This window comes from Calypte anna, chromosome 5A, assembly GCF_003957555.1.
Source record: "Calypte anna isolate BGI_N300 chromosome 5A, bCalAnn1_v1.p, whole genome shotgun sequence".
NCBI lineage: Eukaryota > Metazoa > Chordata > Aves > Apodiformes > Trochilidae > Calypte > Calypte anna.
Window position 1 is genome coordinate 27,380,811 of NC_044251.1, and position 26,134 is coordinate 27,406,944.

At 38.2% G+C, this 26,134-nt stretch overlaps 1 protein-coding gene across 1 annotated transcript in view; it reads left to right on the forward strand.

Moving 5' to 3' along the window:
- The window catches only part of LOC103527667 (ras and Rab interactor 3), a 145,757-nt gene that overhangs the window by 50,520 nt on the left and 69,103 nt on the right, over positions 1–26,134 (forward strand). Inside the window, exons 5-17 of the mRNA XM_030452492.1 lie at positions 697–781; positions 1,735–1,838; positions 2,569–2,643; positions 3,323–3,348; positions 4,016–4,069; positions 4,918–5,060; positions 9,810–9,979; positions 11,176–11,320; positions 17,727–17,893; positions 19,870–19,984; positions 22,165–22,277; positions 22,905–22,970; positions 24,651–24,800. Coding sequence (XP_030308352.1) covers positions 697–781; positions 1,735–1,838; positions 2,569–2,643; positions 3,323–3,348; positions 4,016–4,069; positions 4,918–5,060; positions 9,810–9,979; positions 11,176–11,320; positions 17,727–17,893; positions 19,870–19,984; positions 22,165–22,277; positions 22,905–22,970; positions 24,651–24,800 — 1,413 coding nt within the window. The remainder of the gene's footprint in view (positions 1–696; positions 782–1,734; positions 1,839–2,568; positions 2,644–3,322; positions 3,349–4,015; positions 4,070–4,917; positions 5,061–9,809; positions 9,980–11,175; positions 11,321–17,726; positions 17,894–19,869; positions 19,985–22,164; positions 22,278–22,904; positions 22,971–24,650; positions 24,801–26,134) is intronic.

Here is a 26,134-nt window from a genome sequence, read left to right on the forward strand (position 1 = left end):
GAGGAAAAAGCTCCTCCATAAAACCTTCTTTATAGCGGAAGGGAAAGGTCTTCAAGCAGTATTAAATTGTGGAGGTACCAATGTTCTGCTTGTCTGAGAAACCTAAGCTATCTAAAAACTATTAGAACTTAAGAGACACTGTCATAAAATAGGTCCATATACAGTATACAAACCTCTCTGTCTAACTGCACTAATTTTTCTGTGCCAGTGGATTCACTTTTGAATTACACGGTTGTGAAGCCAGAATCAGGCCTACAGTTGATAAGCTTTATTCACATAGGTTTCATTTTTCTCTTATGGATTTTTATTTTTAAATTTTAGAAGACCCAAGAGATGCCCTGGGTTCTTCAATGATTGTGTTTAGAGTTCCAAAAGTAAATTAACAAAAAAAATTTGAGATGCTTACAATCTTCTTGAATCTACAGAGGTACTTTTCTCTAGTCAGATACATATAAGCAACATAAGTTTTATATAAGGAATTTTATCTGACACTTCACTGAGTTAGGGCATAAACATTTTACTTACACAAAATATATTTACCTTCTCAAAAGGCAGTGTCTGTTTTAGTATCATAGTGACTGCTCTTCCTTTAACAGCACTGTGTCCAGAAAACTAAGAGCTTCTGTCTTTGTAACTGTAGATCTGTGCAGTGTAAATATAGTAGCAGTGCTGAAATTACCCCTGCTTTTGTTCCAGAAACTGCATTTGAGTGAAGATGTTGCTGGAGCTACATTCATGGCAGCAGGGAGCTCCACTCCAGAACTGTTTGCCTCTGTTATAGGTATGGAGCCCAAACATTAGCTTTACGTGATCTGCTGTCAAAAAATCAGCAGCAGATCAAGCAGAGGTATCCAAAAGTGCTGCCATTCTTCTGTCAACTTATGATCAGCAATTGCAGCTGTCAGCTAGTCTGTGGTTCATTATATAATTAACTACTCAAAATATCTCATGAAACTGTGAATCTCCTCTCAAAACACAAAGAGGAGTGGCTGAGTCAGAACATAGGAAGTAAAAGAAGAAATTTATTACGGTCCCCTGAGACAGAATTTGAGATATTTAATGCCTCTTTGGCTTCTGTCTTCCCAAATAAAAGGAATTAATTTTAGCAAGAAGGTAGAAAAAACAGGCAACATCGGAAAAGAACAAATTAATGTATAGGTAAATCAGATCTGTTAAGGTCAGGACATGATGTGTATTACTTACAAAATTATTTGAAGTAATCTCTGAAATATTAAATATTATTGGTATAGAGAGGAGGTCTAAATGGCAAACCCAGTACCTGTGAAGAGAAAAATGGTACAGAATTACATTGATAGAAAAGGGGAAAAGCAGCAAATATGATAAATCCATCTCTAGTAAAAGGTGTCTGAGGCATAGGTGGGCTCAGTACTGAGGGAAGTTTGCAAGTCAGTGCTAGAACAGGCTAAGTCTGAATCCTGTCTGTCTGTTTAAGTCAGATAGCACACATTCCTGCACCCCACCTGGCAACCAGTTTTTTGAGGGAAGAATCTTTTATTCTCATGAGACATTGCAAGAAGAACACACTAATTACTAAATACCTGAGAGAAAGGTTTCTGTGCTTTATTATACTATTTGAAATAATTACTGTGAAACAAGTTTTGGTTAAGCTTTTGGACAAGTCTCTTGTTCACAGGTGATACATGTGCTATGTAATTGCCTGTGACTTGAAATGAAATAAATGAGGTAATCATGCATGTTTTGCTCCCTCTGCAGGTGTATTTATCACTCATGGAGATGTAGGAGTAGGGACTATTGTTGGTTCAGCAGTTTTCAACATCCTCTGCATTGTTGGTGTCTGTGGGTTGTTTGCAGGACAGGTTAGTAAGATACTTACATTTATTGAGTTTAATTGCTTACAATTTAGGGGCTTCCATAAGCAAATATTAAAAAAAAGAAAGACTATTAGTCAAAACAAAACAAAAAGCTGACACTGAAAAGGATGTCAAATGTTGAAAAGAATTTGCAAATGCTTTACAAACAGCAAATGTTTTCAAAAAGTTCAGCTATAGTTTCAGCTCTCTAAACATGTAGCATGTAGAGGAAATTGTTCCTCTTCATACAATGCTGTGTTCCCAGTCAACTGATCAGTGGTGTCTGTTAATCCTATCTGGTACTTACAGTGATCAAAGAAGCTAGGACATGAACATAAGATTTGCTTCATCTACTCAATAGATAGATAAACTGTTTATCATATTATTTTAGATATAAGATCTGATGAATCCACAAATATAATGAAGTGGGAACCACTGATTTGCTGCAGTACAATGAGTTGTACTTTACAATTGAAATTATGACCAATTAAAATATCATTAGTAAGAAATGTGTTTCATTAATGGAAGTTTCTGTGTGAGTTTTATTACTGGTGGTTATTATTGATCTGTTGTCTGACAGACAGAAATATCTCCCTGTTAGCGTAAAACTGTATTTGGTCCCAGAATCATTGTTAATAATATTTCTGCTCACACACTGAAGTGATTTCAAGGTAGACACCTTTATTTTGTCTTAAAAATAGCATTTTTTTGTTTCTAAAGTTGTGATATTTTTCAGGTGGTTTGTCTCACCCAGTGGGCTGTGTTCCGGGACTCTGTGTACTACACGATATCTGTGATTGTTCTTATTGCTGTAAGTTGTTCTCTTACAAATTAACATGTTTCGTCACTTGAAACTTTGGAGACCAACCTGCTATCCCCTGATATACATGGGTAAACAATTATTTTCCTAGCTAGTTCTAGTGGCATCTGGAAGTGAAGGCTCAGCTCCAGAGTATGGTCCAAATATGAAAACTTCATTCAGTCCCACAGAATACATGTCCATCATGTTCATCAGTGTCCATTAATTTTGTGCTTACAGTCTTTAAAGTTCTGGAGGCTGCTATTACACAGTGCAGTCAGCACTCTCATCTGAGCCAGGGGACTGCTTATTGAGGGTATTACCCACAATAGGTACCTGTTTCTTGCTTCTGCACTTTAATTTTACTTTACAGATTCTGGGTAAATTTTGCTAAATAGCGCACGGGTGAGATGCTGCTTTGCTCATCTAGAGCAGTGTAGTAGTTCCTGAATGCTCATACCTTTTTACAAAATAGTATTTATAACAAACACTGAGAAGGATTCAAGCCTTGTTCACAAAGTTTGTGCTTTGTGAGGGACACAATCTTTACAGTGAAAGTTCTGATTAGAAAGGGTTGAAATTTAAGTAACTTTAGGTCAAGTATCACTGATACTTGTTTGATAAGCTTGACTGTCTTTCAAGGTCACAGAAATGGTCAATTTATTTGTTGCCTTTTTTTCTATCCTTCCAGTTCATATATGATGAGAAAATAGAATGGTAAGTTGTATAAATTACTCCATGTGGTCCCACGTTTGCCATGAGGCTGCTCAGTAAATAGATTTGCAGTGTAATTAGCTTTCCTTCTTGCCTTCTGGGAGCATGAACTGGATTTGGTGCCTAGGAAATCCTATTTATTTATGATGATGATCAAGGAAAACTAAAAGAAAGTTTAAGAACATGGAAACACTAACTAAGTAAATAGGCTATGTGTAAGGCCTGAAGATTCACATTTTCAGAAAGATTAACCAAAGTTCTGCTCTGATTCTGACTGTTAACATTTATGGGGGTGCTAGGTGTCTTACGGAACACTCCAAGGTCGAATCCCAGTGGAAGATCATAAGCATCTTCTAAAAGAGTCCTCTCAGAGTGCCTGGCCTGTGCTCCAGCCCTGAAATGACAAAATTACTTGTAATTATGATTTTCAGAGAGTAGTAATGGTTTCTGAAATATATGCATTAATTTTTATTTGCATGTTTATTGAAATTGAGGGTCTGCTTGTCCCCCAACCCATTCTTCTGAGACGCCATCTTAGTGATGAGAATCCTGTGTACACAAATGTGACTTATACTGGATATTTAATGCACATTCCTACATAAAACTTATAAACTACAGAGCTGTTTGAATGGCCTTTTAACACTTTTTAAATTTTTTTTGTCTCTTTGAGGTGGGAAAGCCTTATACTCATCGTTATGTACTCATTCTACATCCTTATCATGAAGTAAGTGCTTTTTTGCTCCATATGCAAAGGTGTTAATTGACCATCATTCTTTTGGAGTGGTTTGGTCCTTGGCCTTCCTGCTGAGCCACTCATGTTTCTGTGTAAGATCCCTTGGTTTTTTATTGTTTCATTAGTTTCGCTCCAGATTTGCGTTCAGTCGTAGCAAATACTTGTTTGCACCCTTTTCATAGTGCACTGAGGTGAAGTAGCTTCCAGAAATACTTGAGAAAATAGTTGAGATAAAATGTAAAAGATACATGGAAAAGTCCACCAGTGTGGCCTGGTGGCTCGATTGTCAGCTCACAGCAGGGTGGATATTATACTTTGTAACCTCTGGAGAAGAAGAAATATATAGTCAGACTGCTACGGGTGTGTTGATCTTCAGACTTTCTCATACCAGATTGTATACTGGCATCCTTGTTCTGTACTGTCACTGCCTCTGACAGGAGAGTCAGAGGTCTCACTGTTCCTGCAAGAGTCTCTGCTTCCACCCTTCTGCTCCAAGTTGCTTAGATTATCTCTTGGTTCCCTTCCCTCACAAGTAATCCTTTTTGGAACTTGAGTCTCCCTTTTCTCACTACATCAGCCTTTGGCAGAGTTCATTGAGCCCTCTTTGATCCCACTGTGGTGCTAAAATAGGTACATTCTTTCTTTAGATATGGGTATGGTCAAGCGTCCCAGAAATGATCAAGCACCTGCCATGGGGAATGCAGTACTGTGAGAGACTTGAGAGCTGATGCAGGATGGAAGAAGCCATTGTATAGTGAATTTCTTGGCTCCAAAACCTGTAGCCCCAATGTGCTGCCTTCACTGAGTCTGCCTTTCAGACCTTTTCTTTGCACTTTCAGGTACAATGTAAAGATGCAAAATTTCTTCACCCTTAAAAGCAAGAATGTTGGAAATGGTGACACTGTCAACAATGAACTGGAAGATGGTAATAAATATTATGCCTCTAGTTGTGATGACCCATCCATTCCATTACTATGGAAAGGTAAGGCTGAGCAGACAGGTCTTGGAAAAAGATATCCTTTTTATTAACTTAATGCAGATGAAAACAGTGTTACTGTTGCATCATAAGCATGAATTTTTATTGGACTAACTTGAAAATTCAGCACTCAGACTGCCAGATGGAAAAAACCCAAAAGAATTATTTTTTTTATATCATGAAACAAAGCTTCTTTGCACATTGGCAATTTTTTTTAATCTCCTGTTCAGTGATGATTTACAACACTGTGTAAGAAATACCTTTATTGCCAGAAAGAAAGTAATTAAAGTAATTTTCACCTAAAAAATTCGTTTATAAGTAGAAGTTGGGACTTGGGTGTTGAAAGAAAGGACATGGGCAGACTGAGCAAGAGAAATTATGTTTTAACATCCTCAGAAGACTGGCTTTCAGATGTCTAAATATCTCTGCACACATTGCCAAACACACATGTAAAACTGAAAAATGCAGATTCTTTGCTGTCTATGCCTTTGTCATAAAGGTGAAGAAGATGGCACCCAGCTTCTTGCACTGAAGGTAAACAAGCACACCTAGGTAATTTAAGCTGTTTTGTAAGCCTGAGGTAAACATTGTATTGTCCCTCTTTTCTTCTTTTCTCTGTAGAGAAAAAAAAAAATTCTACCTCCAAAGCACAGACCATATAAACTCTTGGGTTACTCTTAATGGTTGAGGTCTCCTTGCTTTGTTTTTTGCAAACATCTTCCCTTCTAGGACACTGAGCTCTGGAGGAATGTAGGCAGCAGTTGGAAAGGTCCTCAAGTAATAAAAAATAGTGACAAACAGGAATCCAGAGCAGACTCAAAGAATCCCACTTGTCTCTGCTGTTAATGTTTAGGCTGGTACCTCTTTTGGGAGAAACTTACTACAGCTTTATGCAATGACTTCGTGGTGATATTCTGCTCTCAGATATGGTGTTTCGACAACTATTTAGAATAGATTTAAAATTACTTTGCATAGGACATTGTAGCATAATTAAATGAAGATGTCTTTGAAATACTTGGATCTCATTTTACAATGATTTTCGTAAACCTTAACTATGATGCAGAGATATCTGTCATTTGGACGTGGAGGTGTGTACACAGAATGTTCAGAGGATACCTCCTAGGGCAGTTGTTACTGATAGATTCAAGCTAGGGACACAGGAAAAAGGTGACTCAGGGAAACTACACAGGTGTTAGTGGGTTTTACTTCTGAGGCATTGTTGGGTTCTGACACCGTCTCCCTGCATGGTCTCCTCTCTCACTACTGTGTGATCAAGGGATGTTATAGAACAGAGTTCCTGCTTGTCCACCTATTTTCTTTTCAGGAAATGTGAAGATTATTTAATGCTTGTGAAGAACATGCAGAACTTTTAGGAAAAGGAACAAGAAAGCTAATAGAAATCTGGACTCAAGAGAATGGTGTCTCCACTAGCAACTGTCAACAGCAGATTTCTTCCCTAATTTCCTTCAAAGATGCACTGAGACTGCATTTTCAGTCAGATTTCCTTTGCCTTCTCCAGCACCCATTACACAAATACATGCTGTGTTGGAGGAACCATTGCTTCAAGCACTTGAGTGTAGATATTACCATAGGCAAACCTACCTGGAATGAGCAAGGACACAAAGAATAGGTAAGAAGGTGCCAGTTTGGAGTGAGCAATGAGAGAGGAGGATGGCAGTGTCTGCCTAGCTGTAGATGAGTTTGTAGATGAGTTCTTTGTGTCAGGAAGCTGCCCTAGAAAACCATCACATGGCTGCCAGTTGAATCTCCCTTCTGTTGAGTCAAAATATGCCATGACATACCAGTGACTTATTGTTAATTGATACTTGGCTGACTGGCTTCACAAGACAAGCTGCACCTTCCACAGCATCAGCTTTCAGAAACAGGAACACTGTGGGACACAGGGACAGAACTAGAGCGGGCTTCTGCCTTACCCACATCCAGGAGTTAGCAGGTTTCAGGATCCACTGAAAAACCTCCTTCAACTTCACCAAGGTGTAGGTCTACCCTAATCTGATTTTCCCCTGAAGAAAAATCTGATTACTCCCAAAAAACCCACAAGAGATGTTTTTGGTGAGGAACTTTCTTCCTACCAAGGATGGTTAGCCTGTTGCTTAAGGTTCAGGTAAAAGGGAGGTTCACATGCTGCACATCTTTTTTTTGTGCTTTTAAGTTTTACTACCTTCAAGAACTTCTAGTGTGATGATATGAAAGCTTCCATTACTCAGGTTTCAGAGAGAAAAACCATAGCTTTTCACCATAACATAAAAGCAGTTTCAGGGATGAGTCCTAGATATGCAAGTAAAGGCAAAATATTTGTATATTGCTAATAATGCTCCTATTCAAAACGTATAAGCATGGGGCTCACTGCCCCTTTTATTTTGTTGACCCAAATTTCCACCATGTGGCATGGAACCCAGAAACTCCTGGAAAAAGGTGGATTTCTGATCAGTGTGATGTAGATACCTGGGGAGTCTGATCAGGAGACAACTGAAGTCAGCAAGAAGTTTCAGTTGATTTTAACAGCCTTATTGGTGATGACTTTTCATAGTGAGCGGGAATTTTGTGTAGTTTGTTAAAAGGAAAAGCTGTTCTCAGACGACATTTTTCTAAGGAATATCACAAAGAAGAAGTTAAAAAAGCTTTTCTCTGTCCCACGTTTGTGAATACTACTTTTGCAATTTTTAGGTGAAGCCTGTTTGTACCATAAGAAGCCAAGTATGTTTATGGGCACAGGGAGTGAAACTGAAGAGCTGTTAAGGAAATTATAAGAGCAATGTGCTGCAGTCAGTCAAAACAGTTGCAGTAAGTTGAATATATATATATTTATAGTGATGTAATCTATAGCAGCGCAGAGTTTTCTATCATGGCATATCATCAAAGCTGAGTATGTTTAGTCACGATCTTCTTAGTGCTCTAAGAAACAGTTCCAAACTAACTGCAGTGTTTCTATATTTCTATGACACTGAAGGTGAAGCAGCACTTTGGAGGCTTCACTGGAGAAACTCATTTGAGGGCAATTAATCTGATGAGACTGTTAAAAGATAACTGGCCTTTTTGCCTTACCAGGGTTGCTGTCAAGCATTTCTTTTTGTCTAAATAATGCAAATGTTAAGCTACTGTGGTGGGATCCTCTTCTCTGATGATTGGTTCCTATGAATCATGTTTGGCTTCACAGAAAAGCTGCTACACACTTAGTTAGAGTCACTGGAGTGGATGTGCTCTTTTTTTGCATCATCAACTGCAGTACTTGGCAAGTTTCATTTGTTTTAGATGTTGGGGGTAAGGAAAAAATTGATCCCTTTTTGTTTATCAAATGCAAAATTACTACTAGTTCTGTTCTCCATTAGAGCTATTCAGCTGCAAGGCAGGACTACAAAGTAGGTTCTTTGTCTAGGGTGAAACCAAAGTTCTCTTTATGACACCTCATGTAACCCCAGTGTATTCATTGAAAACTCAGTTTAGTGAAACAAAGCAAGACACTCAGACGCTAAAGGGTAAAAGATACAGGAGTTTACTGGAGAATTTACAGGCTTGCTAGGTTTTATTTGTTGAATAATAATGGAAGGTTATTTTTCTTCAAATACGTTAGAAGATACCTTTGTTGCATTTTACATGCATACATTCATCCAGTCTTCTTACTGAAAACCAAAAATATTTCAATACTGTAACAACATAAAAAGATAACAATATAGATTTCTGTGTGCTTAGAACATGTCCATTTAAATTACTTTATTTGAGTTGAATGTTTTCTTAGATTTCCTTTGCTTCCTGACTGGAACCAGGCACTAATAATTATCTTTCGCTTCTATCTCCTAAATTCTCTTCCTCTTCCTAATGTAAGTAACTTAATGTAAAAGGGGAGGGGGAGGGAAGCTAAGCTAAGCAAACCAGAAAAGAAGCAGCAAAGAATCTTGTTGGGTTTTTTTTCCTATACATATTATTACATGTTATAATATTTACTGCAGTTATACGTATTTCCTACCTTGCTTTCTAACACCACATGGGTATGTCTCCTGTCTGCTGAGCCTTGCTCTTGCTGTGTGTAGTCTGTAGTATTTGTGAGAATACTGGGTTGGTGTTGAGTTCTGAAAGTCCTTGCCTGTACTTGTGTTGATTCCTAGTATGGTTTTGTGTCTTTGTGTTCTTAACATGGTAGAACAAAGTTCTTACCCTTGGTACAAGTTCCTCTATGAGTTCCTCTATATTAACGAAGGCTTACTTACAACATGTGTTTGTTCTTGAAAGTTGTTGTTTTTCATTTTTTCAAATCTTGTCATATTAGAGATATTTATAATATTCTGTGAAGGTAAAATGAAGATTTCCAAAAGCAGTGAGCATAGCTTTAGGGAATTCTGGGTGTGAAACACCTTGATGCAGCGGGATAGGTTTAGAGGTTTCGGGACAGCAGCCTACACTGCCAGAGTGCTTTTAGAGAAGGCTTTCAATACCATAGTGGGACACGAGCAAAGAACAGTGGCACTGCCACATGAATGGTGAGGTAAAAACTGCTCCCACTTATTTGAGAGTGGGTTGGTGGCTACCTTGGCAGAGTGAAATCCATTTTCAGAATGTGATCTAAACAAAGTGAACAGCTGATGAGCAGATCCACCGGGCCACAGAAATATTGAACTTGTAAGTTCAACCATTCAGATGAATATTACTCTACACCTGACACTGAAAAGAATGACTCTGGGTGATGGGAAGCATGGTAAGATCAATTCCACATCTGACTCTGTCCATTGTGATCATCAGTCAAGGGGATGCAGCAGTATGGCAAAAACAGTGTTGTGATGGTGGATGAGATAATCTGCTCCAGTCCCCCCAAATACCGGTTCCCTGAAGCTGGACTAAGGATTATGATTACAAATAAATTTGGACCACGCACCAGAATGCGGATGGCAAGTCGACTCATCATTAATGAGGTAGGTTCATTAAGAAAACAGTATTATAAGGGAGAGGGGTTGCTGAAAGGCTTTTGCTTACAGTGATTCTGGAGTTCAGATTCTCCTGTATTCCTGGAAGTGGGGGGTAGAGCTAGGTCTTTCTCTATAGAGCTATATCACAGCAGATGGGAAGATGGAGTCCCAGCTGGTGATGCTGCTTAATGGGAGGGCAGTCACCAAGGGTGGACTCACCACCCTTTTGTTTCTCTGTGTGAGTGTGTTTTAATTCGTAAGTACACATGAGTGTGTGTGTTTGTGGACACATTTTTATCTGGATTTTCTCTTCCTCTGCAGCAGAGGAATTAGTTTTGTGCATTACAGAAGTGGTCAGGCTAAGAAAGGATAATGGACAGGGCAACCAAAAATCTGTAAGAACTGCTCTTATATTAGCAGCACATCAAGATCACACCAGATATTTGCCTACCTTTTTAGTCTCCAGTGTAGTCCTCAGCTCAAAATGAAAATGGACCAAAATATTTTAATGAGGAGAATTTGCCCTGGACAGTTTCAGTCAACTGAATTGAATACATCTTACCTGATGTATTGTCACTGCCATATATTGCTTGTTTCATACCCTTCAGCTGAAGTGACAGGACTGGCCAAGTGCTCTTTCTGAGATCGGGGTGAAATCTTTGGCCTTGCAACCGTGACTTCTGTGATGACAGGACTTTATGCTTTGCTCCCTACAATGTCAAATATGAGAGGTTTATACTGGTAAATAAATTAATTTCAATAGTTCAGAAGATATTAACTTTAAGTTCTTAGAATATGAACATCCTACAACAGTTTGTGAATAGCCCAGTGAAGGAAAACAGCACTAACATATTTGTAACTAGAGGCAAATTTAACCATAGAACACTGAGATGTTCATTAGGAACTCAGCTTGGTGGTATACAGTCAGGAGCAGAATATCAGATGGGGCAGACAAGAGCAGCTGACTCTCTAAAAATTTCTTCTTTGAAGGCTATCAATTGATCAGAAAAGTTTCTTAATGGTTTATGCATCAAAAGCTGATACTTGTTAGATTAACATCTGCAAAAAAATTTTTCCAAGCCAGAGTGTTTTGGATCTATGTTCTCATGTGTTCTAACTGGGGCTGGAAAGACAGCAAAACTCAGATTTAATGAAGTCAGTATTTTCCAAACTGTGGCAGTTCTGTCTTTAATACCATGCAGCGTCAGCGGTTAATCCAGTCTGCCAATGGCTCAAGCAAAACACTTCAGAATGGGAGACATGAAAATGTTGAAAATGGGAACATCCCTGTGGTGAATCAAGAGGAGGAAAATGAAGAGGACAGTCTATCTCCCTTTTCAGTGCCAGGTAAGATTTATTTTCCAGATGCTTATAGTAAGAAAGCATGATAATTAAAATGTCAAATACTGGGTTGTACAAAAAGGCAACATAGGTGGGGAGGGAGCAGGAAGGTCATTGATTCGACTATCTGAAGCCTGGAGGCTACAGAGCTAAAAGCAGATCTTAAAATAGTGTTTTCCAGCCATCATGCACAGTAACAGTAGAAATGCTGGTTTGCCAGAGGCAGAGGGAAAGCAAGTAAGGCAGGTTTATATTAAAAAACATGTCAGACCAACCCCATGAGCCCTGCACTGCAGGTTATTTTGAAGTTAACTGTTAATCATGGTTTGCTGCAGATTGCTAAGCCAGAGGCACATAGATGTATAAATGTATAATAACTTTATTTAGTGGCTGTAGGGGAGGCTTTTTGGATGAAAAAAAGAGAAATGTTTAGGGGGAGAAAGATATTTAATATCTTTGTCAGTGTTTAATATTCTTAGAATAGCAGTATGTGATAGTATTCACCTGAAATTTTTTGGAAACTCTTTGGTGTAAATGGATATATATAACCAGCCTTATTATGTTAGTGTCCTTAGCACATACCAGGTTCACTCTTCCCCAGATGCTTTGGAGATTAGACAGAAGAGATGAGATCACTCCCCTCACAGATATGTCCTCATTAGGTGTCTGTCACAGTTACTCTTTAACAGAAATATTACTTGGCATAAATGAATATCACATGCAGTGGAGAAGAGTTACACGTGTCATATATGACTCTTAATTCTTGGAGGTCCTGTTGTTTCAGTTGCTGTCATTTTAAAGAAGATGTTAGTGACTGAGCAAACATTGAAGCATACTGTGTAAAGACCAGACAAAACTATCTTTTCATGTGTTATTGTATTTTGTGCTCTTACAGAAGCTTCTTGCAGTCATCATTTATCAGCTTTCATCAAGGGTGAAGAATGGAAACAAATCAGTTCATTGATGATGGGCCCATTAGATGGGCTTCTGATAACCAATGAGATAATGAAAAAACTTATTTTATCATGTGGTTAAATAAGTAGATCCAAGTCAGCAATATGCTTGTGCACATAAACATTTTGTTAATAAAACAACTGTAGCAGTAATAAACTTCTAAAGAACAAAAATGTCTCCTAAAACCATCTTAAAAATGCAGGTCTCAATGCACATGTTGGGAAAGAAGATTTTTTTTTAAACTCCGTTTCTTTAACAAGTTTTTGAATTCAGGGCAGTGCAATAATGCATTTCTTCTTACATTCCAGGAATATAGAAATCTTAGTATGTGGCAAACAATACCTGGAGACCAAATTGTCATATTTGGATTTGTTCAAGACTGAGACAACTTCTTTATGAATAGAAGTAAATATAAACTAGATTTTGGAGTACAGCTTTTCAAGTATGTGACATTCACAACAGACAAAATGCTTTGAACTAAGAGGGGGGTGCTTTTAGTTATACCATTGGCTTTTTTTAAATGCAGTTTTTCTGCATTTTTGAGAAGGTCTTTAAAGATAATGGAGGTGTAATGGGCCAAAGGAATCCACTGGTGATAAAATTCAGAGTGGAATGGAGCAAAAGTTCAATATGAACTCAAAGAGTTTGTGTAAAAGCAGTAAAGTGATTGTTTAAAATCCTCATCGTTATCTTCAGATTTTGTTACTTTGTTGTCTGGAAATGATTATCTATTGGTTAGATTTTCGTTGCTCAAATCATATATTCTGAGGGAGAATTCCTTTACCATTGCTTTCAGAAGTAGAACTTTAATAACTTTGGAGAGAATGTAAAGAATTGTGCTTTGTTGTTATTTAAGTACTGAAGCACATTTAGTAACCTGAAAAAGTCCTGACATTTAAAACTGGCTTTAGGGAAAAGTAGTTTTCACACTGTTTCCCAGAATCCCCTCTGCTTTTCTTTTGATATATTTTCAGGCCAGAAGTTCATGTATTCTTTCAGTACTATAAAGAGGCCTGTGAAGAACAGGCTTTCATTTCCCAATAGGACTTTACAAGTCAACTGCTTGCATTGTACTAAGAAGAAAATTCACTCCAGTAATTTAAGAGCTACAACAGAAATGGCCGTGAATTGGCCCAAACCTTTCCTCTGCTGTTCTGTAGTCACCTGTTTTAACCTACTTTGCAGTTTGAGTTTCCTTGTTCAAGTTGTGTATTCTAGGTCCTTTCGCAAGTGCAAGTTTTTTTTCTGAAACAAAATAAATGTTAGTAAAGTTTAAAGCACTACATCATCTCTTGAGTGATTCCCAGTAATCATTTGCCATCTGTAAGTTTTGCTTATTGTTCTCTTCTCTGCACTCTCTGAATGGCAGAGCACAGCATTAAACACAGGGCTTTAGCACACAGAAATAAGGAGAAAAACTGTTACATGAAAACCGTACCAAATGTCAGCATCCAGCCTAGATCCCACATGTCAGACATCCAGAGAGATTTGCCCCCAGAGTGTGGTTCAGGCCCATCTTGAAACAGGAGGCAACACAAAGTTTGTATGGAATTTACAGACAGTATCTTATGAACCAGCCTTTGCCTTTGGTTTCTGTGTGGGAAGAAACATTCTTTTTAAAAAAGGAATTTCTCTTGACCTAGCCTTTAGGACATGGTAATTGCCTTCCAAGAGAAAGGCTTGTTTGATGCTTTACAATTTGATTATGTTTGTTTGGAAACAGGTCATAAACATTAAAAAAACGAAAAAGAGATGAGAATAAAGCAGGATGAAGCTGAGCAGGCATATGTTGGCAACAAAATGATGTTTAAAAGCCCTTGCATAGCTCAGCAGTCTTTTAAAGCCCAGACTCAGAAAAGCATGTTTGTGCAGCTCTTAATGGATGCTTAAATCTCATTCATTGTCACGTGTTCAGGATCCTTTAAAACACTCAGTGTTCTTAGTCTCCTGCTGGTTTCACAGAAATGAAGAACTCCTTCTCTTACAGGATTGGGCCATGGATGCTTTATATAAGTCATGATGGTGTTAGCTAAAATAGGAATAGTAATTCCCAGAGATAAAAGGGGATGGTAATAAAGGAGATTAGCAATCCTGCCCATTTTTGTATGGACCCTAAACACAAAGACAACATATAGGATAAAAAAAAAGGGGGAGCTAACATCATCTACTGGAAACATAAAAAAAAGTTTTTGCTTTATCAAACAAAACGTTTGTCTCTCCCAATACTTAGACTTCAACCATGACTATGAAGAAGCTTGGGGAAGAATGAGACAGGATAAATTGGACTTCAGCTATTTTTTAGCTAAAGGAAATTCCTGGACTGAGTGCAATGTCTGCGTACTTAAAAATGTTTTATGTATTTCTTCTTCATTAACCTAATTTTCATTAAATCTTTGCAAACATTTAACACCCACGGCGTCTTTTGGGAAGGAGTTTCATGATGGTGTGAAGAACTGTCTCATTTTACTTGCTTTGAACCTGGCTCCTATTAGCTTTGCTTGGTGTCATCTTCTGTTGGAAAATACAGTGAAAAAAAGCAGTCTCCACGTGCTTCACTTGGACGCTCAGGATGCTGTAGCTTTTTTGTATCGAAGAATCACAGAATGCCTTAGCTTGGAAGGAACCTTTTAAAGGTCATCTAGTCCAACCTCTCTGCAATGAGCAGGGACACTTTTCACTAGACACCTTTCATATATCCCAGTTGTATGTCCTCAAGTTTGATCTAGACACAGAAGAGAGTTCCATGTTGAAATACCTATATTTTCTTTCTGTGCACTAATGTAGAGAATACTTTCAGGTTCTCTGCAATGCCACTGTCTTCTGTCAGTACTCCTTTACACTAGGATCACTTGTTGACCCAACAGTCTTCCTGCTTGTTATGTATTTGAAGTAAGATTTATTGTGAATTTTGATTCATCTTTGTAATTGCTCCTCAGGCTCTCTTTGTGGCCTGCTTTATGGCTTTTGCCAAAATTTTATAGAATCATATCATAGAATGGTTTGAGTTGGAAGAAACTTCAAGATCAACTAGTTCCAAGCCCAAAGACCATCTAGTTCCAACCCCCCTGCCATGGGTAGAGACACCTCGCACTAGACCAGGTTCATCAAAGCCCCATCTTTGAACACTTCCAGGGAGAGGCCACCCATAAGTTCCATGGACAACCTGTTCCAGTGTCTCACCACCCATACAATAAAGAATTTCTTTCTCATGTCTACTCTGAATCTTTCCTTTTCCAGTTTAAAGCCATTACCCCTTGTCCTGTTACTACATGTTCATGTAAAAAGCCCCTTTCCAGCTTGTAGGCCCCCTGCAGCTGCTGGAAAACTTCTGTAGGGTCTCCCTGGAACCTTCTCTTCTTCAGTCTGGACAACTCCAACTCTCTCAGCCTCTCCTCAGAGAGGTACTCCAGCCTTCTGATCACATTTGTAGAACTCTTCTGAATTCTCTTCAACAGATCCATTGGGAATTTGGGAGCATTACTTAGGTGGCAAAGTTAAAAAGAGGGCTGGCTTCCATAGCTTCTTTGATGCTTCTTTGATTCTTCTACCTTAGAAGTTCTTCCAAGCAGGCAGTTCAGAGCAGGGCCTAACTGGTATTCTGAAATGCTATTTTGGAGGAGCTTCCTCTGGCCATTACCTGCTTATGTACCTTAGGATTTTATTTCTGAGCACAAATGTGCTTCTGAGGCACGTCTCACTGTACTGCAATTCTGTTTGCAGTGTGTTCCTGGGGCTCATGAACCAAACTCCTTCTGTAGAAAACTAAAATGAAAATCTTGCACCAAAAGAGCAGCAAGTGTGCTCTGTCTTTGAGGAGTATAAGCAGGATAAATTCGAGGAGCACAAATTTTATTTAATAATTCATCAATTCACTCTGAAGGGGCAAAGAGGGACTTGAAGAAGTGTGTAAATCCCAGTTCTCCCTTAAGGAAACCATTGATTAAGTAGCCAGCAAGGTTAAAACATACAAAATAACCATGCCAAAAAAAAATCCAGCCAACTGAAACAAGATATGAGGTGTACTTATGCTCAATTATTTTTTTTTTCTTTTTAATATTGTCCTGTGTAAACCTGTCGTAACTCTGAGAGTAAAGCTTATTCTGCATACTGGAGTAATTTTTTTTTCCACTGGACCAAAAGTGTTTCTTTAAGAGAAGATTACTGGCATAAGTCTAAATATGCAAAGTGTGGTAAAGGCAGGGGCTGAAAATAGAAAACTGGAATGTTTTGGACAGATCTCATGATCTGGAATTTGGCACTTGTTCTCTGGAAAATGGAGCTTCCGAGAAAATTGTTGGTAGCTTGGAAACTAGTCTGTTTTGGATGAGGATGAAAAGAAAACCCTGGAATTTTTCTCAGGGAAAAAAGAATTGTTTGCAAAGCACTGTTGCAGGAGAACTGCAATAAGTGTATTTTAATATGTCAGCTGCCCACTTGGAAGGCTGACAAAGGTTGATCCTTCTTGATACTCTTTTACACACTACATAGCCTGTCTCTAGTGAGGTAACACACAGTCTCTTGCATGAAAACTTGGAAATCTTTACTAGCATAGTTCTGAAACAGTGTAAAGAAAACCCAAACAAAACCCACCATGCTGTTGGCTGTTATACTCTGGTTTAGCCAGAGATTTGTTATCTCCCTTCCAGGATTCCTCATGAAACATAAAAATATAAGTATCTCATTTTTGGGGAGCCCAGTTATAAAATAAACCTCTTATGTATTGGGACTTGTGTGCATTTTTACAGTACTTTACATTTTTAAGAAATAAGAAGTTATGTACTTTAGTAATGACAGTTCTTTGGTAGTTCTTATCATCTGATTTTGGAGATCTGTTTGACGGACATCAGTATCATCAGCTCTCTTATACAGAGCATAAGAGACCATCTCAGAGTGATGCTATATGCAATTGGAGATAGTTAACTCAGGATCTCCTTAGTACCAGTTAAATGTTCTGCCCAAGTGACCACAGTGATGCATGTGAAACAAGTTCATCTTGTTCATAGGCTGGGTCTGTGCTTCTGTTTTAGGGGAAAGTATTCTCTGTTGCTGAAAGTACAGGCTAATTTCACTACAAGGATTTCCATCTTCCTATTTAAAAGGTGGGATGAGGTGTTTTGTTGATATATTTTAAATTGTGGATTAATAAATACGGGTATTCAAAAGAGCAACAAACCTAACAATTTATTTTGATTTTAGAAACAGCCATACTTTTAAATCATTGTAATTCTTTCATGGATTTACATGGACCTTGGCAGGCTTAACTGTAAGATTCTGGATGTGCATGCAGAACTTGGCTGAGATTGATGAGAAGTATAGAAGAAAGGTAAACTGGAAAATAAGATGATGTGCATAGCTGGAAACATCCTTCTGGGATCATCTGCTGTGTTCAAAGAGTTATAACTGGGCCTGGGTTAGTGATGGGAAAGCTAAATTGGTTCTTTACTTTCTTTGTCCTCAGATGGAAAAATGAACAAAATTAAATGGATTTTGACTTGGCCATTGATACTTGTGCTTTTTTGCACCATTCCAAACTGCAGTAAACCACGTTGGGAGAGGTTTTTTATGGTGACTTTCGTATTGTCCACTCTCTGGATTGCCTTGTTCTCCTATTTCATGGTGTGGATGGTAAGTGCATGTAGTAGGAGTTCCTGTGCATCTCAAAATAGATAAAGGTTCTTTTGTGTATTTGTTAAAGGAAGACAAGTAGTTGCAGTGCAGTCTCTTCAGCTCATATTCTCATTGTTACAATTCTACAAATTCTACAAATAATTGGGTCTTTACTGTTTAGGGCCCAATACAGTACAGGAAGGTTAAAGAGAATGTGGACATCTCCATCCTACTAGTAAAAGGCAGTTTAGGTGAAAACATTTAACACTCAGCAGCTGAGGCATCTTTAGAAATTAGACTACAGGGTCTGATACTGACACTGTTTGCTGGTATGTTTCCTTTTGCCCTACATCTGTGAGAAGCAGTGTACCAGCTATAAATTGTTGACAATTCAGGAGAACACTTACTTGAAGATTTGAGTAAGTTCTTGTTTTTAATTTCTTGCCTCTTTCTCAAGTTTAGGTTTTCAGTCAGAGAAGAGGGATGCATGTGAAGCCTCCTCAAATAGTTTCTGTGATAGAGAGATTAACAATGCTTTTTCTATAGAAAGTTACTTTTTTCTACACTAAAAGATGGAAAACCAACTGGAACATTGGTAGGATGTGCTGCTGAAGAATTTATATGCCCATTTTTCCTTTCAAAGGAAAATACAGCTAAGATAGCTGCAGCTGGTTTCCTACTGGAATATACATAGCCTCATAAATATACACTCATAATACCCACACACTCTTCTAGTCATGCATACGAAAGAATTTTTCTTCTTGAACTTCTTACCTGCAAAGTCTTTTTTGAGTGAAGAACATCTCTACCTTCCTCATATTTGACAGGCATTTGCAAACTGCTTTATATTTATGTTTCCTGACATGGAATATTGTGTTTTCTATACTCTTTGCAACTTTCTGTGTAAGTTTTGCACTGTAAAGTAATTCTCTTTTCTCTTAACGTAGCCTGTATTGGAGAAATGTATATGTCATCCGTTCATTCAGCCCAGCATAATGGTGCCAAATCCACACATTAATTTCATGCCATATGTCCTTTGCAAGGCCACACTCTGTACCTTGCTTCCATTTCTAGATATCCCTTTCATGCATGAGAGGTTTGCTCAGGAAAGCTGCAGCACAGCAGCAGGAGAATTGTGTCCACTCCTATTTCTGAGTGACAGCTTGTCGCTGAGAATGAGGTCTGTGAGAGGGTTCCTGAAGGGGGTTCACCTTTTCTTTGGTAAGGACTCCACTTTTCCTTATGTAAGAGACTGGCAACCTCTTTTAAGACAACACCACAGAGCCTTAAAAACTTCTACCCCTAGCAGTCTCAGAAGGAAGCAGCTCCCTGTTCCCAGTTCTTCTCACTCGCACAAAGCTATTTCCTTTTCAGCTGCCTACTCAGCCTCTTGATGCTTTTTCAGACTTTTTTTTAATGTTCCAGCTAAATACGGTTCCCTCTCCTTTCCAAGAGCTCTGCTACAAGCTTCAGCCATAACCTAATCTCCTTTAAAGCTGTATCCAGACTCTCAGGGGACAACATAACCAGACAGATCTGCGCACTTTGAGATTATATCAGAAGTCACGCAAGAAATTGGTTCCTTCTCCATGTGTTGGGATAAAATTAATTCTTTATATCTCTGCTCCTATATAAATTGTTTGCAGTCCTTTAAAAAATTGAACCAGTGAGACTCTTCCATTCTTGGGAATTTAAAAACAAAATCCAAAAAGCACTACAGACTGGGTTATGTCTGTGCACCTCCTTAAAAATCAATATGTCCTGTTAGAAGGACAGAAAATGGATGTATTTTTTTCTCTTAATTGTTGAATAATATGATCCAAGGTACTTTTCCTTTTCACAAGGTTGGTTATAGACTGATTGATCTACATTTTTTAAATTTGAATCTGATGCTGGTAGAGTCCACACCAGAAAATCAAAGGTAATAGTATACCACAAATGAACGAGGCGACTTATTAAAATACAATAGTTAATCTCTTTTCCTCACTATTCAGGTGACTGTGATTGGATACACCCTTGGGATACCAGATGTGATCATGGGCATTACTTTTCTAGCTGCAGGAACAAGTGTCCCAGACTGCATGGCCAGCTTAATAGTAGCAAGGCAAGGTACAGTGTCTGAAGCATAACTGCAATCACATACATGCTCTGTGATTTGCTTCCTCCATACACACAAATTCTCAATGCAATTTTACTTTCTTTTACTTTATTTAACTTACTCTTACTTTATTTAACTTTACTTCGTTTAATTTCATTTTTAATGTTTCAAGGCCTTATTAAAAGTCAAAACAGTTTGCTGATTATTGTGAACCAAAAAATTAGCTCTGTCCTGTTATATTTGCTATCTTTTGTTATCTTTTATTTGGACTGGGCATTCTAGAAGGTCATTGAACATGCAAATACCCAGGGTAAAAAAATAATAGCAACAGACAAAACTGGAATATCAGTTGTTAAAAACTACATCAAAAAATATAAGCTGAGCAGTGCTTGTTTGTGTAAAACTTGTGCTGGTTTTTAGACCTCTCAAACCCAGGAAAGTGAAGTGACCTAAGAGGATCTGTCAGAAGTTATGTTGCTCCAGGCATACTTCTTATCCAAATGCAGACCTCCTTCCTGTTGGGACATATGAAGAGTCACACTGGTTATAGGGTCATGAGGGTTATAGATAAATGTCAGGTATATCCTCATCAGCTTTCCAATTGAAATTGTCAAAGGCTTTCTCACATATCTTTAAATTTGGATTAAGGTTCTTTACATTTCCTTTTTTCATTTTCATTCGCTTTGTGAAGTGCCTGAAGCCACATCCCTTCCTGTTGTTGAAAAACATTAAACACACTTAAAAAGGTGTGATCTCCCACACTGCAGTAGAATAAAAGGTCCTAATTATAATTTTTTGTACTATTCCTATAGACTTTTTTCCAGATAATGAAATCTCCAGCACACATAACTGAGCAAACAAGGGTTCTGAAGTGACAAATTAAGTACTCAAAAGCCCTGCCTTTGTAGTTTGAGGTAGGAGTAGTGTTGATAAATGATGTTGTATTGAATAAAATTAAATGTTTTTAAATAATGTTTTTAAATATATTGTTTTCAAGGTTGGGTTATTTGTTGTGTGAAGGAGAATCTCACAAAAATCAGTACAAAGTAGTATTCAGGATTGTTATGGAGCCACCTTCCTACTAAATTAGTTTTCCATATGTAGTATTAAAGTGAACGATTTTTTTTCAAGAACAGAAGGAAAACTCATGTTATATTTTTAAAGTAATGGACTGCTTCTTTATATTATTTCTTCTTTGGTATTAGGCAAAACTACTGTAGGAATTGTTTCCTTTGAAAGTGAAGGGAAGCATTAGCTTAAAAGCAGTCACAGTCTCTCAAAGACAATGCAGGTACTCTGCTCTACTTAGATTCAAGAGAGATGTTTACGGACAGAGAACAGATGAATATCTAAAAAGAAAAGATGGACACCACCACAATATGGATCCACAGCATAGCCTTACTTTCAGCAGCTTCCTGAAAGAAGATACTGCATTTATAGTGTGGTAGTGTATGTCACCCCTCTGTGTACTCTCAAAGTATTTGTGGAACACGTCCCACTTAGGTCAGTTCCTATTCTTTTCTAGTATTCACTGTGCAGAAGTGATCCAACAGATAGGCCAGTGCCTAAGGGAAATAAGGAGAGGCAGAAAAGAGCTCTGCCTTCCTCACACCCATTGACACTGGTGCAGAATGAGATGCCATCCAGTGATGAGCATTATGAGTAGATTCTGCGTAGTGCCTAGGGACTTCACCACCATTCATTCTTTTTTCCCTTTCCTGTAGAATTTTATTTTCCTGAAGTGAAATTTTCCTGATAAAGTGCTTAATATATTTGACTACCATCTGTTTGGGTTCTTTTCAGGATCAGTTTTCATCATTCACATGAGATAAAGGCCACATGTCCACATACTAAATCCAGTACACAATCTCCATGTTCCCTGTGGCTGCAGACTGCCTAGGACAAGAGTCATATTTTTAATTGGCATTAAACTCATGCTGCATGGGTACTATGCACCCAGTAAAGGCTCTCCAAGACACAAGGAATGTATAGTTGGAGTGAGCAAATTTTGCACACTTTTTCCAGAAGTCATGCAAAGATTGAGAAAATTGTGTCCATACCTCAGATACTCTGCCCAGTCCAAGGGGGCTTGGATCACTGCATATCATTCCCTTTTAGTTTCCTCTAGTACACAGAATGATGGTCCTTTACTTTGTTTTTACCCAGGAGGTTTGTTTTTTTTTCTTTGCAGGCCTTGGTGACATGGCAGTATCCAACACAATAGGGAGCAATGTCTTTGACATTCTGGTGGGACTTGGTGTTCCATGGGGTCTGCAAACCATGGCTATTGATTCTGGATCAACTGTATGTATACCTGGAAATCTTTAATTTGTTCTTTTTGTCTGTTTAAAAAAAAATATCCTAAAAATTAAGCATGCAAATAATATCTTTTAAAAAACACAACAATCTGCTGAGCCTGTTATTGGTTGCTAAATAAGGCAGTGTTTCTTTGCCAAAGAACTTGGTGTTAAGGAAGCAGTTCTCCTTCCACTAGCTGCAAGTAATTGCCAATTTGTCAAGCAGAGCATGTCTAACTCTATAGAAGATAAGGAGTGCCATGGGTATCTGTTCATGGCGCTGTCATTTTCTCACTACACAGCTTCAAGCACACCTGCCTGTCTCCCTATTGCTTATGATTTTTGTCTGTAAAATGAGAATAACAGCATATCTCTCTCTCCTGAGAATCTTTTAACATAAAAGGCTTTATAAATGCTGATAGTTTTTATGGATGTGGGTTTACTTAGGGGTTTTAATTCCTTAATCTTCCCATTCTTCATTATGGTAAGCCTGTTGTGGATTTGCATAGTTTAAAATGTGTAAGTCAGCTACTATTCAAAACAGAAGGTGGACCATAAATCAGTAAATCGATTTCTGATCTCCAAAGCACATACTGTACATTTTAAATGTCTCTTGTCTTTCTAATTTCCACAGGTAAAGATAAACAGCAAGGGACTGGTGTATTCAGTTGCACTTTTGCTAGGATCAGTGGCACTTACTGTAAGTATTTGAGAGTCTCCAAGTGTTCAATCTGCAAAATACTTATTATCCCCAAAGTATAGATTCTTGTAAAATGTCATCTTCTTAAAATACCATGAGTTGAAGAGCTTCGGTTGTCCTCAGTGAGAACTGAAATCTGACATTTGGTGCAAGAGATGCTGGATAAATGTCAGTCCTATTGATTTCAGTAGCAATGTTGAAACTGTGGGATCCAGTAATGCTCCTATGCTCCTTTGCCCAGCTGCATACCCTGGGCCTGTCTCTATTTTGGGGCAAGACCCAGGTATGCTTCATCACCCTTGTCTCTGTTTTTCAAAACCATCCTGAACTAATCAAGTGCTGTAGCCAAAATCCTTAATTAAGACTAGTCTGTGAGGTCTGTGAACCTCAGGACTTTGGCTAAGCATGCTAAATGTCACTCAGTGTAAGACACTCTTCTAACATATGACTTGTTAAGGTGAAACAATAATTTGGTTTCAAAAGTCAATTTTGCTGGTTCTTAAGGTCTGATCCTGCTGAGTCCCAGGGAACCCTCTGGGGGAAGAATCAAATCCCAAAGGTATAAAAATATCCACTTATATTACCATCTTTCACTGTTGGCCTTTGGAGGCTTTGTAGAGGGAGGGATCGTCACTGGAGCTTTCACACTGTTGCATGACCAGGTCTTACAAAACCCCAGACCACCTGTGCACAACTTAAATTACAGAAATGACCAGGGCTGTTCACTCTGTCATTAACTTCCTGATGCATCTGATATATAATCTGTGGGAGCCTGTTCTTTTCTTATCTCCATTTCTGCCATACTGTACAGTGATTGTGAAACAGCAAAGGTGTTCTGTAGACATTTGTATCTATTGTTTCTGCATGCATATTGGTAATCAGCACAGTGGGAGAAAATGGGAGGATTATGCAGAGGTGTTACTGTGCTAGCTGCCCACAGCAGCAGAATCATATCACCTGAGTTCAAAGCATCTATTATTTCCTCATTTGTTCTGCTGGATACCCAGATTTGCACAGATTTTCTCAGACAAACTCAGCGGAGAGTCTTGAGCAAAACAAATAATAATTGAGGGGCACTCCACACCACTGAAAATAGATGTCTTTGTGAGAACTTCATTGCTTTGCTACCTGTAACTCCCCTTAGTTCTGGAGCTGAGCAAAACATCAAAGAAAGCACTTCCTCTGTAGCTGTTGAAAGAATTAACATTAATTAGCTGCTGGTGTACCACTGGGAAATCAGAGACCTGTAGGGGAATACTGGAAGCAGAGGCATTCACTTGTATTTCAGTGCTTTTCTTTTAACTCATACTGGATCAATGAATGAGTGCTGCCTGGCTAGAATGAGTCTCATGGACTGAAACAGAGCTCCTAGGGGCCTGTGTCTCACTTAGAAGAAGAATTTGTGAAGGGGCCTTAGAGTAGGTTTATTTAATATTTTGTAGAAGGATCTTTGGACAACTGAGAGTCAGGCTAGAGTTTGAGTTCTTAGTTTGACCTTTTATATTAACTTTCTTGATCAGAAGAATGCAGAAGAATGTTTTTTTTATCTATAAAATACTGAGAATGTATTTTTATCCTGATTCAGGATCTCTAATTCAAAAGACTAATGTTTAGCTTCTGGTGATTGTTTCCGAAAGTCTCCTTTGGGGTTTAATTAACTAACACTTTGTTTGCTTGCAGGTGTTTGGGATCCATGTAAATAAGTGGAAACTTGACAGGAAGTTAGGCATCTACGTGTTGTTTCTTTATGCTGTTTTCCTGTGTTTCTCTATATTGATAGAGTTTAATGTCTTCACCTTTGTCAACTTCCCTATGTGCCGAGAAGAACTTTAAACCACAAGGAAAGAGTCCGAACTTCTTCGGATTACGTGTGCTGTAAATGACAGGAGGCATTTCACATTTCTACCTTCTTTCCATCAGTAATTTGAGTGTCGTTCCTGCTTCATCAGCTAACAAGCACTTTTACCTGTGTGGAAGGAAAGCATACCTTTCTTATAACATGCTAGCTCGAGGCAACCAAAGCATTTTCCTCCTCTTTGGATGTTGCTGCTCAGTCAGAAAGCTGTATGGATCTTATGCAGAACTCTAAAATGACCTATTTCTGGGACAATCTGTTGTGGTTTTCATTCTCCTTTTGCAGACAATCAACCACCATCACCAAGGTTAGCAAGAGAACAGGAGAAAAATCTTTATAGTTCTTTTGGTTTTGACATTTACTTTTCATGGAAGAATAAGAGGCAAGTTCAGGACTTTTCTTGGCTCAGTCAATTTATCTCAACTACAGGACCCAAAAGTCCAAGGCACATACCATGGCATGCACTGTTGAGGACATCATTTCCCCCTTCAAGTGCTCTGCTTATAGAGGAACTGCACTGACAGTTTTTGATGGCAGTGTTGAATATTTATCACTCTTTCCAATGAACATGAATGATGTGGCAGAGAAAGAAGAGGAAATGGTTGTATGTTGTATCACTTGTGATGATGCACACTAGAAGTCAAAGTATCTGCATATTGAAAAAGATAATTACATGCAGAAATTCATACTTGAAAAATATGTTTTACCATTAATGAGGAATGCTTTATACGTAAATACAAACTAACATTTGTGGAATATTACACCACAAGAAAAAATTTGCTTTGGCCCTTGTAAGCCCATTGTGTAAATTTAGAAGAAACTTAACAAATAAAGTTTAACTGGGTGCTCAGTAGCTATCGGTTATTGTTATCAGCTGAGAGTAGTATCTGAAATGAATCCAGACTCTCTGACAACAAAACCCACCCTGCTTGTGATTTGATTTTATTTGATTGGTGGGGGGAAGTAGATTATTTCATCAGACAAGCTGGTATATTCTTCTCCATTTTTTAAATTTCTTTTCAGAAGCTTAATGAGAGAAAGTGTCTGACACTGGGAAGTGCAAGTAAGAAATACCTAGACAAAAGCCATAGAATCTGATCCTTGTTTTGATTGCATGCAAGTTTTGAAGCATGATACCCTACATTTTAACCCCCAGGAGAAGCCAAGTATCCTTTCCACCAGCATAAACCTGATACAAGCAATTACTCTGGATGCAACTGACAGCAAGATCTGGCCTGGAGTATTAAAAGTAATGGGTAACATTCTACATTGTATCAGTCATATGATTGCAAATCACTGAGACAGCATA